This window comes from Osmerus mordax, chromosome 23, assembly GCF_038355195.1.
Source record: "Osmerus mordax isolate fOsmMor3 chromosome 23, fOsmMor3.pri, whole genome shotgun sequence".
Classification (NCBI taxonomy): domain Eukaryota; kingdom Metazoa; phylum Chordata; class Actinopteri; order Osmeriformes; family Osmeridae; genus Osmerus; species Osmerus mordax.
In genome coordinates this window covers 7,018,018-7,031,797 of record NC_090072.1, presented here as the reverse complement: position 1 = coordinate 7,031,797, position 13,780 = coordinate 7,018,018, and the positions used below count along the sequence as shown (strand labels likewise).

At 50.6% G+C, this 13,780-nt stretch overlaps 1 protein-coding gene across 1 annotated transcript in view; it reads left to right on the top strand.

Annotated features, from left to right (window-relative positions):
• LOC136967453 (multiple PDZ domain protein-like) overlaps positions 1-13,780 on the top strand; it is a 42,958-nt gene that overhangs the window by 26,324 nt on the left and 2,854 nt on the right. Inside the window, 18 exon segments of the mRNA XM_067261233.1 lie at positions 624-686; positions 1,861-2,032; positions 3,520-3,674; positions 3,676-3,717; positions 3,950-4,041; positions 4,881-4,956; positions 5,628-5,708; positions 6,617-6,709; positions 6,826-6,900; positions 7,049-7,238; positions 7,596-7,741; positions 9,398-9,481; positions 10,297-10,490; positions 11,926-12,073; positions 12,315-12,401; positions 12,671-12,764; positions 12,858-12,898; positions 12,989-13,111. Of these exon segments, the coding sequence (XP_067117334.1) occupies positions 624-686; positions 1,861-2,032; positions 3,520-3,674; positions 3,676-3,717; positions 3,950-4,041; positions 4,881-4,956; positions 5,628-5,708; positions 6,617-6,709; positions 6,826-6,900; positions 7,049-7,238; positions 7,596-7,741; positions 9,398-9,481; positions 10,297-10,490; positions 11,926-12,073; positions 12,315-12,401; positions 12,671-12,764; positions 12,858-12,898; positions 12,989-13,111 (1,956 nt within the window).

The following is a 13,780-nucleotide window of genomic DNA, read 5'->3' as shown; positions in this document are numbered from 1 at the left end:
CCTGCCCTGCCCCAGGTTAGACCCTTGCCTCCACCCTGCGTCTGCGCGTCTGTGTGTTTGTGTATGCGCTGTGTCAGTCATGCATACATATATACTGTACATATACATATGTGCGTGTGTGGTGTGTGAACGTACTGTCTGTATAGCTGTGTGTCTGTCTTGTCTGTTTATATATGTATATATACAGTATGTATGCGTGCGTGTGGTGTGGTGTGTGTGTGTGTGTGTGTGTGTATCTGTGCCTGTCTCTCTTCACCTCTGATGCTTTATGTAGTGCCTGCCGCTCTCGCTCATCCCCGCCTCAGCGCTCAAGGTTTTCCTTTTGTGCCGAACAGCGCTACACGGCTTCAAGCCTCTCTCTCTCAACCGAATTAATCTCCTAGAGAGCTAAAGAGGAAGAGAAACAGTAAAAACAAAAGCAATTTCGTCCGGCACCATAAACCACAAACCACACTGTTTACTGCCAAGGTGGCTACAAGCCGTTAGGCAGAATAACAGTTAACTAATTCATATGCAGCCAGTGATGAAGCTTGGGAGTGTTGAGTATTGATGTTGATGACTCACCCCGAAAGACTCTGCCTTAACTTCCTCCTGTAAGTTTCCGCCCCTCTCTCCCACGACAGTCATCAGCAACGAACACCAATGAGGAGAGAGCTGCTGCAGCAGCCAAAGCCAATAGCGAAAAGGTTTGTACGTTCTACTCTCCAACATCTGCACGTTTTTGCCATGGTAGTCAATTCAAGCCGAATTCTTGGAGGGCACACCTGTAGCAAATAGAAAGGTGCATTCATGTTTGCGGGTCAGTTTCCGGGGCTGCCCCAATGACTAAAAGCAGGTGTCCCTTCAAGAATAGAGTTTGCCCCACACGTTGTAAATGTGAATACACTTAGAGAACCTGATTGAGGTCCCATTTGTGTCTCAGCCTTCCAGACAAGATGGCTGGACGTGTCTAGTCTCCATGTCGTCATGTCCTCGTGTGATGTAGAGTCCTCAGTGTCTCCTTCATGACCGCTGACTTTGTCTCTGTTCTCTGTAGGAGGTTGAGAGTCACAGTAGACTTTTCCTCCGTCTCTCCCCAACTAATCCCCAACTAATCCCTTCACCCCTACTCCGTTTAAGGTTTGTGGGTCTTTGTGTCGTGCTCTATTCCCAGCCTTTCTTGTTCCCATGTCTGCGTGTACAGTATGGCTTGGCCCAAGAGAACAGCGTGTAGGTCCATGCACGCAGTATGTTCTCACGATATACACACGTGCTGTATATTTCACATGCTGTACACGGATTCATGCTAACCCCCCCTCTGTGTCCAATTCCTTTTCTGTGTCATGTTGTTTTCCGATCGCAGATGCGAATGAGATCGGCATGGAAATCGATGTTTTGCAAGAATCGCTCGCATCAAATGTTTTGCGACAGATTTCTGTGAATGGGTTGAATGCAACAGGCAGTTTAATCAGTTTAAAAGGATGCCAGTTCAAATTAATGATACCTGATTTATTATTTGATCATTTGTTATGAAAGGTAAGTGTCCATTTGAATGTTATCAGATGGACAATTGTTTGACTTAAACTAAAGCCTGAATGTAGTGCTTTACTTGTTGTTAATTTGTTTTTATTATTTTATTTATTATTGACATGCTGTTTCTATGTCTTATAAAGGAGTGTTACTAAAGAGTGTTGTACCATATTAAAATAAGATAGTACCCAGCCCAAACTAAGTGTTTGAACTGCTCAGGAGTGCATCCGCAACAGCCATTCATTCAACTCTATTAACTTTATTTATCTAACTTTATGGGAAACCAAATTGCCTTTCCCCCCTCACTTCCTCGTCTCGATCTGCCTCTTTGATTGGTCCGCGGCCCGCCAGATCCCCAACAGAGAGCATGGGAAGGTGTCCCCCCCCACCCCTGTCCTCTCCCTCCCTGTGGTTCCTCACGTGGGAGAGACCGACACCGACACGCTGACAGAGATCCCAGACAGAGTCCCCCGGGAGGAGGAGGAAGAGGAGGAGGACGAGGACGAGTTTGGCTACAGCTGGAGTAAGTACCGTGTCAAAATCGATCGATGTCTGAGGTTAGCAATTAGCTAGTGTCTGGAGGCACCTGCGGGGTCACCTTCATAAGCTTACATTTACATTTAGTAGACGCTCTTATCCAGAGCGACTTACAGTGAATAAGCTCCATGGAGCTCCATGGAGATTTAGTGACGGGGAGATTTAGTGCAAATGAATGGAACGCTAGAAAATGCGAACGTCCAAAGAAACCCGATCGATCGACACCCTGGGCCAAGTTGAGATTCACTTCAAGTGTTCAGTGTGATGATGAGATGATGCGTGGAAGCCATGAGCGTGGTTTCAATCTTTCCCACTTTAGTGTGTTATCACCAAACCACCACCAGAGGGCGCCCATGTCACATTCTTAATGTGTTTGAAATGGTCAAAGCAGTCTTGGTCTTCAATGTACCTAGTGCGGGTCAGAGAAACACCCTTGATCCAAAGTTGACTGACTGTATGAGAAAGGTTACCTTGCCTCGGGTCAACAGATCAAAGCTCGGTCAGTTAAATGAGTAATCCTGCTTCTAGGACTAGCGCAAAAACAGACTCCACTTTCATTGTCTGAAAGCTGAACCAGAGGAGGACGTCACATTCACCTAGCCCCAGGTTAGCACGGAAGGACACATTCTCCATCCTCTTCTGAATTAGACAGGATTAGTGTTCCGTCAAGGCCCCAGGTGCCGTGTGAAAGTTGGACGTCTGCTCGTGTGTGCGTGTGCGTGAATGCCAACTGTTTTGTGTAGGTGCGTGTGTACATGTCTGTGTGTGCGAGCTGCTTTGCGCGTGCTTGCGCGCATATGCGTGCGAGCTGCTTTTCGCGTGTGTGCGCGCGCGTGCGCGTGTGTGTCCTGCAGGGATAAGATTGATGAGGCGGGGACCGGAGAGGTGTACGGAGGAGATTAGTAGAGGACTGATGGCACGCTGGTGGCAGGAGGCCCAGAACACCAGGGACTGGCACCGAAACCAGCCATCTGACTCACCCGGGAGAGAGGGGAGAGAGAGTCAGACAGACGCGCTTAGACTTCATCATTGACTGCGTTTGTCCTTAATTTGTGCCCTCAGAGGAGGCATGCATATGGTAGGATTGTGTGACAGCACCGTGTGGGAGTACGGGTGCAGTATTATTATCATCTGCGTCAAAGTGATGTGTTTGTCATATGCACAATGGAACGCAGGTCCTTCTGGGTAATTAATTCTTAGAACACGGCAAGGCAACAGCCACGCAGTAGGTATAAAAATGCAAATAAGAAGGAAATGCAAGCGAATGTTGATTGAAAGTACGGGCAAAAACAACGATAAAAGTAACACCGGCGATAAAAAACAACAAAAGTACAATAGCAACTAGCGTCGCAGAATAAACGACGAACATCAGTGGCGCCCAGGCGAGGTGTTTAGACATCCAGTGTGTCTCATACACCGACGTGTCTCCAGCTCCGTGTTGATCCTCACCCTGTCTCCCTGTCTCTGCTGCAGAGAAGATCCACCAGCGCTACGGAGGCCTCCCAGGCTCCCTCCAGGTGATGGAGCTGGAGAAGGGCAGGGCCGGCCTGGGGCTCAGCCTGGCGGGCAACCGCGACCGCGCCCGCATGAGCGTGTTCGTGGTGGGGATCGACCCGGGCGGGGCCGCGGGGGAGGGACGGGCGCATGATGGTCGGTGACGAGCTGCTGGAGGTGAGTGGGAGGGGGGTGGGGTGGGGGGGGGTGGGGGTCCACGGTGTATCGTCGTGACGACGGCGCCACCGGAAGGTTCACCCTGTTGGGAGTTGTGAATGACACTTGGCCTGTTCTGTTCTGCTTAGATGTCGGCAAAATGTTTCGTTTTGCCGTCTGTTGAAAACTGCCAGGGACGTTTTTGTATTCAAATTGTTCACATGGAGTATTTGTGCATTGTGTGCGTCGTCAGATCAATGGACAGATCCTGTACGGGCGGAGCCACCAAAACGCCTCGTCCATCATTAAAAGCGTTCCGTCGAAGGTCAAAATCATCTTTATCAGGTACAGTTCCCCACCTAGCTCAATAAGTTCCTCACCCCCGGCATGCCCTGAGGTACGGTGTTTATTTTAGGACATCCTCAGATCTCATACTCAATTCTCATTCTCAAACGAAAAGGCGTCAGGTCTCAGACCAAAAGTCGTCAGACTCAGGCGAAACGGCTTCAGTCTCAGAAAAACATGTCATTCTCAGTCAAAACGCCGTCAAACCAAACAGCGTCAGAAAAACCTGTCATTCTCAGACAAAACGCTGTCTGAGAATTGAGTCTGAGATCTGACGATGTCCTAAAATGAACACCGTACTGAGGACACCTTCATGATCTCAGGAGAATGAGTGAGACCAAACTACATTACCCTCCAAGCCCAGTAGAGGGGGCTGTTGCATGTCAGAAGACATGCAAACAGGAAAACTCATGGCTTTAACGAGTGCTCTGTACACCATATTACCTCGTATCTACTGAAGATCTGTGTGGTTCACTTAGGCCCCTCCTCCTCCCCTTCACAACACTTCTCCAACCTACCAAGCCCAGCGATTCACAAGAATCCCCTCTTTAAAAAACCAGGGAGCCAGCTACACAAACACACAAATCAAACTCTAGTCACGCAATCCTATTCATTCCCTATAGATTTATCTGTGAGGTCAAGTCCCGAGCTCATGAACTTTGCCTTGAACCCTGGAACGCCCGTACCGGAACAAACCAAACCCTCCCCTTCTCCTGACCTCTGAAGTGAGGGTCTGAGTGAGAGTGTGGTGGACCCCAGAGGCTGGAGGTTCTGAGCAGGGACCCTGCGTGTCAGGAGGTGATTTACATCCTGAGTTATGACCTCCCCTCCCCTGGCAGGAACACGGATGCTCTGGAGCAGATGGCCGTGGGACCCATGAGGGAGTATGGAGACATGCAGGAGCCCCACGCCGAGGTAAACCCCGCCCCCACACACACACAGATACACACAGATACACACACACACACATTTACATTTAGTCATTTAGCAGACGCTCTTATCCAGAGCGACTTACAGTAAGTACAGGGACATTCCCCGAGGCAAGTAGGGGAAAGTGCCTTGCCCAAGGACACAACGTCATTTGGCACAGCCAGGAATCGAACCGGTAACCTTTGGATTACTAGCCCAAGTCCCTAACCGCTAAGCCATCTGACCCCCCACATACACACACAGAGGTAAATCCCCCCACAGATGCACACACAGATACACACACAGATACACAGACAGATACACATGCAGATACAGGCACACAGACACACACACACCGATAAGGACACACACAAACACAGTTTGACGTGAAAATCCACATGCACATACACATTGATCTTGTCTTGCACACACACACACTATCCAAAATAAGGGACCCTTGTTTACAGTGGCAGGTCAATCCACATGCACACACGGACCCTTAATGTACCATGCGATCACATACCCAGACTGGATGGATGTGTGACATGGCACTGCTCACATACTGTCCTGTGTCTCGTTTGTGTCGCTGGTCATGCTAGAAGCTTCCCAACAAGTGAGACCAGTCCTCTGTGTCTACCCCCCCCCCCCCCCCCCCCCCCCCCTTTGTTTTCTCCCAGCTGGAAACATGTGCTTCCAATCCCCCCGCCGCACTTGACCCGGACGCGTTCAGAAACGTTCAGCACGTCGTCCTGTCCGAGGTGAGGCACGCCACGCAGCGCGGCTCCTCAGCGCGCCAGGTAACGCCCCGCCCACTCCGGGAACGCGCTCCGTCGTCCAGGAGACGCCACAACAGAGACGCCGGGCCCCGGAGAACAAAGGAGAGCTCATTAGCCACCGAGACAGGGCGACGGCTGTCAGAGCTGATTGGCAGCTCTGAGTGTGTGACTTTGTAAAGAGGGATTTGTTATTAATTATGTAGGGGTTGAAGAGGCGGAGGATAGGAACTGCTTCTAGTGTTATGGTTTCAGTGAACGAGAGAGAGAGAGAGAGAGAGAGAGAGAGAGAGAGAGAGAGAGAGAGAGAGAGAGAGAGAGAGAGAGAGAGAGAGAGAGAGAGAGAGAGAGAGAGAGAGAATGACACTGATAGACCGCTAAGGAAGTGACGAGAGAGACAAACTTCCCAGGCATGTGAGTGATAGATACGGAGAGAGGGAAAGGCAGAGGGGACGGTTATAAATACTGAGGAAGAGACCGTGAGGAGGACAGCAACACATCCTATTTGAACAGGTGGTTGAAAAGCCAAAACACCTGGATGGGAATGCTGGCGTCTGTCTGTCTGTCTGTCTGTCTGTCTGTCTGTCTGTCTGTCTGTCTGCCTGCCTGCCTGCATGGTTTATTATGTAGTATATATGATGACAGGGCAGCATATGGTCCAGCCACCAGCTGAAACACACATCTGCCCTACACCCCCCCCCCCCCCCACTTCCCTTTTTAAAGTGAATTTATGACAAAAAAAAAGATCAAGGAAAGATCCAAATTTGTGAAAAGGCAAGATTCTCACTCCTGCCTGGATGTTAAACATCCAAAAAGCTTCACCTGCGGTGTATTTAGAGCCAGCCACGACGTCGGCTTAAATCAACGTCACAAATCATTTCTGTTTTCCATAGGTGGAGGGTGAACTTGGCATCACCTTCAGTGTGGAAGATTCTAGTAGAGGACTGGTGATTCAGAGCATCTCTCAAAGTGGACCAGTCGGGAAGGTAAAGCCCTTTTCAAAACACCCTTTCCAGACTTCTTAAGGTTTTGGTGTTTGGGGCGGTTTGTTCCATGTCACCTAACATGCCGTTTATTCAAACTGCTGTGTAACTCTGTTTAGGATGGCAGCTTAAAGGCAGGGGATAAACTCCTTGCGGTGGACGACGAACCTATACTGGGCTACTCCACAGACATGGTACTATCTGAAAATCTGGAAATCTCTTTGGACACGATGCCATTCGTAGTTTGTTTACTGAAGAAAAGGAAACGTCGTTTGGTGAAGGCTAAAACAGGTGACCCTAAATGCCAAAACATAACATCTCGTATGTTTGTGGACGTGCTAGGTCCACTACCTGTTGAGGAAGAGCCAAGGCCGGGTGAAGCTGACAGTCTGCGAGGACGACTTGTCGCTCCCCCTCCCTCCCTCGATGTCCGGCGGCCACGCCTCAGACATACCCGCCGCCGGCCTACCCATCATGCCTAGCATCGCCATGGTCCCAGCGACGGAGCAGCCTGAGGAAGAGCCAATCGGCAGTGAGTCAGCGGTGCGGTGTCATTAAGGTGGTTGGGTGTCAGCTTCAATGTCGGCGAACATTGAAGCTTGTTCACAACACGCAGTGAACAAGCACAAACCTTTACTTAAAACATGACTGCCTTACCTCCCACAAGCTGTCACTCGGTTGTTAAGTTCATGTACTATCACGTTGAAAGTCCAAGAACATAATTGCTCAGGCCGCATCTGATTTTATTGCGGTATACAATTGTATTTGTGGTAGTAGCAGTGACTTAATGTTCAGCAGGCGTGGGTGTGGTTGCACCCTCAGCAAAGTAGGCTTCCATGGACGAGGTGGTAACCCCCCCCCCCCCCCCCTCTCTCTCTCTCTCTCTCAGGCTCCAGCCGCCCATCCACCCCCGACACACTGGACTCAGACCCGGTCACCTGTCCCATCATACCCGGCTGCGAGACCACCATCGACATCTCCAAGGGCCGCACTGGCCTGGGGCTCAGCATCGTGGGCGGCTGTGACACTCTGCTGGTACGGAAGGGGGGGGGGGGGGGGGGGGGGGGGGGGGGGGGTAGGGGGGATAACTTAACACAATAAAAAAAAAATGCTGTTTTGATTTCATGTTTGAAATTTTGGCCATTTGCCAGAACATTGGAAATCTTGGTCTTGCTCCTTGGTCTGTCCAGTGTTGTTTTATGGCGGTCCGACCGAAACCCTATGTGGTGGTTGTGGATCTTCATTTATAAAATAAATCAATATTTATCCTATGTAAACCATAAACAAGTCAACCAGTATATGAGAGATACCATAGGGACCTAAAACAGATTTCTAAAGCCTATATTAAATGTTGACGCCTGAAATGTTGACGCCTGGTTAAACTGTGGTGTCGCTTTGGTCGCCTTTTGAAAGCCTCTCCTGTCAGGAGGAATCACGGGAGGAACAGAGATGCAAATGTTTTCTTAGATAGTTCCCAAGAGATTTGCTCAAGTGTGGACCCGCCAAGTAAGTACACATTACAATGTCAAAAAGATTCCAAACAGACGCTTGCTGTAAACACTTCCCTCTCTGAAGAACAGGCTGTACTGTCAACAGTGTTCTTGTGCAGTGTCTGGTACCAGAGTATATTTCAGGAAGAATGACACAGTATGTGGAAGGGAATATTTGCCCTGGAATACCACCTCATACATAAGCTGGATGTGAGATGCTGGAATGCAGTTCCACCCACTGAGTCACTTGGTGGTCGATCTGTTCATCACAGCAGTAGAGGTGGTGTACGAGGTCTGAAATAAAGCCAGACACACAGGAATGTAGGATATGATGTTGTCAGGACCCCCTTATCTCCTTCTCCTCGTCCCCTTCCTCTCCTCCTCTCCTCCTCTTTCTCCTCTCCTCCTCTTCTCCCCTCCTCCTATCCTCTCCTCCTCTTCCTCCTCTCCTCTGCTCTCCTTCTCCTCTCCTCCTATTCTCCTCTCCTCCTGTCCTCTTCTCCTCTCCTCCTCCTCTCCTCTTCTCCTCTCCTCCTCCTCTTCTTCTGTCTTCTCCTCTTCTCCTCCTCTCCTCTGCTCTCGTCCTCCTCCCTCTCCTCCTCTTCCTCTCATCTCCTCTCCTCCTCTGCTCTCCCTCCTCTGCTCTCCTCCTCGTCCTCCTCTCCTCTCCTCCTCTCCACTCCTTCCTCCTCTTCTCCTCTTCCTGCTCTGTTCTCTCCTCCTCCTCTCCTCCTCTCCATTCTGTGTGCTCAGTGAGGCCTGAGGAGCTATTCTTTGTCTGTCGGGGCTGCAGGAGACAATAGCCAGGCTGGAATGTCACCCCTGACCTCTAGATGACACACACACACACGCAGTGAATGTACACACTTTCTGGGACGAGCGCCTGAAAAAAACCGCACACTGCTATGCACAGAAAATGCACACTCAAACGGCATACACACATATACACACACACACATTCTGCAATGACACACACACACATACAGAGAGAAAGCACTGTGTCAACTTTCTTTTCCTCTCCTCTCATCCTGGTAGCCCTGTCTTCCTGGTCTACCAGTCTACAACTCCTGTCATGACCAATTTATGTTTTTTGGGGGGCCTCCATTTTTTCCCTAGCCACCCCACCCCCACCCCTCCCTCTCTCTTCTGTAGTCTGACTCACACTCGGTCGTTGCTTCCCTCTCTCTGCTCGTCTCTCCAGGGTGCCATCATCATCCATGAGGTGTATGAGGAGGGAGCCGCCTCCAAGGATGGACGTCTATGGGCTGGAGATCAGATCCTGGAGGTACCGGACCGGACTGGAACTGGCGTGTGTGTGTTTGTGTGTGTATGTGTGTGTGCGTTTGTGACTGGTCTGATCCTAGAGGCACCGTGCTGGAATGGAACTGGTGTGTGTGTGTTTGTGTGTGTGTGTGTGTGTATGACTGGTTTGATCGTAGAGCTACCGTACTGGCCTGGAACTGGCGTGTGTGTATTTGTGTGTGTGTGTGGTGGGATGTGTGTGTGTGGTAGGGACAGATTTATGCCAAGGGACTTCTCAAGAAGTCAGCCTGGCTGCTTGCTGACCCCTCTCTGAACCCTGGCTTTTCTGCAGGAGGTGGACTGGGGGAAGGACAGGGCTGGTTAGTCACAGTAACCCAGTCAATAGGCCTCCCTGACACACACACACACACACACACACGCACAGCCTGGGACTTAATCGTACCCTGTAATTGACTTGTGGCTCCTAGCCAAGCTGTTGCCTTCAGCAGGAGGGTCAGGGAGGTGAAGGGGTGGGGGGTCCCTCAATGTCCCTGCTAACCATTCGTCGTGAGCAAGATAAAACTCTCTGCTGTGAGATCAGGCCTATGCTACGTGTCTACGCTAAAGCTATGTGGGCTATTTCCCTTCAGACCAACTGTTAGGAGCTCTGAAAACCTCAGTTTAGAGGGAGAAGCCAATCCAGAATGTTCTGCAGCACAACGTTCAGCAGCGCCAGAGCGCACAGGGGCCAGACATCAAAGCCATTCTAGCTTCTAACCAGTTGAACCCCCCCCCCCCCCGCATAAACCTTTTCACCCCCCCCCCCCCCCACCCCCCCCCCCCCCCCCCCCCCCCCAGGTGAACGGCATCGACCTCCGCGTGGCGACCCACGATGAGGCCATCAACGTGCTCCGTCAGACGCCCCCGCGGGTGCGCCTGTCTGTGTACCGGGACGAGGCGCAGTACAAGGAGGAGGACATGTGGGACTCCTTTTCCCTGGAGCTCCACAAGAAGCCTGGCCAGGGGCTGGGCCTCAGCATCGTGGGGAGGAGGTACTGGAACACACACACACACGCGCGCGTACATCACACACGTACACACACATGCGGTCACAGGTATTTGTACCACAAAACTTTTGGAGTGCAGTTCGGTTTTCAGAGTATGCAGGTATGGATGCCTCTGGCTTGCTTTACATTTACATTTAGTCATTTAGCAGACGCTCTTATCCAGAGCAACTTACAGTAAGTACAGGGACATTCTCCCCGAGGCAAGTAGGGTGAAGTGCCTTGCCCAAGGACACAACATCATTTGGCACGGCCAGGAATTGAACTGGCAACCTTCAGATTACTAGCCCGATTCCCTCACCGCTCAGCCACCTGACTCCCCTACTTTAGTGTTCTTCAGTGTGTGCAGTGACTCGTAAAGATGATACGTCCACCCAGAGCCACACTGAGCTGCCCAGTCATACGGAACGAGCGCCCTCTCCCCTCCACATTGTTTGGCCAGTTAGATCAGTCACTGTTTGTTGTGTCACTGTCAGGGCCTTGAGGACATAATCACCTCTGGTGTCAAGAGGACAAGCCTGACCTTACCCCTGACCAGCCAGACTTGGAGTCAGCCTCAGTTAGGACGCCCCAGGCACACACCACACTGTCTTTCTGAGTGTGTGTGTGTGTGTGCTGTTTGTGTCTGGGTTTTTCCGAGTGTTCATGTATCCATGCGTGACTGTGCTATGTGTGGTGTTTTGGTATCCCTCTGTGTGTGTGTGTGTGTGTACTGCTTTCCCTTAGAGTTGTTTCTGATTCCAGCTTGTTGGTTTTAGGGTTTAAAGTGTGTTTGAGTGTGGTTGGTGGGTGTGGTGTGGGGTGGTGTGGTGTGGGGTGCGTGGTTGACAAAGGATAAGGGCAGTATTTGACCTTCCCCGCAGTCTTTTTGACAGTGTCGATTATCTTGCTTACTAGAGAAAGAATAACTCAAACTGCCACACACAAACTAAGGTTGGAGTCACACAGACAACAGAGAAACATCTATAGGAGAGTTTGGATACTATTTTTATGTGAGTTTCCTTGTGTGTGTGTGTGTGTGTCCTTGTGTACATATCATGGAAAACAAAACCTATAAGCTACCACTTAGTGGTTAGCAATCGTGACAGCCAAAGATTCCTTTGGCGCGTGAAATGAGTGATCAGGTTGCATAATCACAGTTTGTGCTCATCTTCGTCTGACTGTAGAGACTGGGAGCCGACACTGAGGCCTCACAGAGCCCCCAACAGTGGAAAATACCACTGCTTAGTGCTAGAGCAGGATTCATTTCTGAACCCATAAAAGTCTGCATGAACGCAAAATTCAACGACATGGTCTAAGACAAACGACAAAACTCTCTGCCTCTCACACACATACACACACACACATGCGCGCGCGTACGGTAACCAAAGTGAATTTCATGTAAGAAAACCCAGCTTATTCTATCCCTCTGATCGCCTCCCAGGAGCGACACGGGGGTGTTTGTGTCGGATATCGTGAAGGGGGGTGCGGTGGACAGGGACGGCAGGCTGATGCAGGGAGACCAGATCCTGGCGGTCAACGGCAAGGACGTCCGCTCCGCCACCCAGGAGGCTGTGGCCGCGCTGCTCAAGGTCGGCGCGCGGTCAAACGTCTAAAGACACTTTGTTAGTGTGGAGATATCATCAAAATTGGACTAAGGAGCTGATTTATAAACTATTTACCTGAGGGAGGTGGTCACTATGTATAATTGTTGCAGAATTTTTTGTCGGGATATTTGCCGAATGTTGCCATCGAACCTCACTGGGAAAGGGGGTGAGATATGAGGTGTGTGGTGTGTTTTTCTGCGTGTTGACGTGTTGTGTGTGCCTGCAGTGCTGCGCGGGGCCCATAAAGCTGGATGTGGGCCGCTTCAAAGCCGGGCCCTTCCACTCTGAAAGGAGGATGTCTCAGAGCAGTCAGGTGAGCATGCGTCCTCACTCCCCTCTTCTCTTCCTGCCTGGTACTGGAAGTGTGGAGCTTCCAAATGATAGTTTGGATATTAGATATTGATATATTTTTCAGTATTTAGGATTTTTTGTTTGTATCTTTACTGATCTGTCTGGACATTGTGACTGCTTTAACAGTGCAAAATACCCCCCTGCCCTGTCCTGGATATAAATAAAGTGGTCCTCTACTGTAAACAGGAGAACTACTTTAATGCGTGGATATTTTGCTGTATTTTGTTCCAGATGAGTGAAGGCAGCTACAAGGCGAGCCATGCCTCCCTGTCAGGTTCCGGAAACCTCCATGGAGATCTGGATAACCGTAGCAGGAGCCAGGACTGTAAGATATGCAGCGACAGCAAGAACGTTGTCATGACTGAACGTCGACGTGTGATTGTTTTCTAAAACGGTGTGTGTGTGTTACGTCCCGCAGCACTGGATCGTCAGGACGTCAGGGCGGTGGAGTTTACCAAGGTGTGTGTGTGTGCGTGTTCGAAGGAACATCGGCCGAAGCGCTGTTGATGGGGGTGTGTGTCGGGGGTAACGCAGCGTGTCTCTCCCCAGGGCCCCACTGACTCTCTGGGCATCAGTATAGCGGGCGGCGTGGGCAGCCCTCTGGGCGACGTGCCCATCTTCATCGCCATGATGAACCCCACCGGCCTGGCCGCGCAGACACAGAAGCTCAAGGTACCCTCAGAGACCTTCCCCCGACCACCTCTCCAGTCCAGAGTCGCCATCCTGTCCTCTACTTGAGAAACTCCTTAAAAAAAAGAAAGAAATAACAATAAGTGCAGTCAGACCTCAGAAATGGCGCGGAAAAGCCCCCGAATAAACCCCCAGTTGACTTGGAGAGAAAAGCTCCACTTCCTGTGCCATCCCACCGTCTGCGACCTTTCCAAGGTGGCAGTCGTCGGCGGAGCGGTGAGACTGGAGACTGGGCTCTCGGCTGAGTGCGTGAAGGCCAAGCCTCCTCCAGGCATAGTTCCACTGTCTGGGGACACACAGGCTGACCATTGTGGCCCTCGGGGGCAGACAAAAGAGGAGCAGAGGCCATCCGTGACAATAAATCAACCTCTATTACCCTGGCGACATAAAAGTCCGGTGGGACAAAAGCCCTGTTGAGAATGGTAAAGTACTGTTGGTAGCCCGGGACCATCCAGACCATAGAGAAGTCTTACAACAGGTTCGTGATAGAGTGGGAAACAACAATGGAACAGAGATTCAAGGCAGTTTTTCCCCTGAGTTGTGTTTGGTCCTGTCCTCCATCTTGAGTTGGTTGGTTATTTCTTGCTTTTCGACCAAAAACATACATTTCACGTTTACATTTATTTTCATGTGGCAGACGCTTTTATCCAA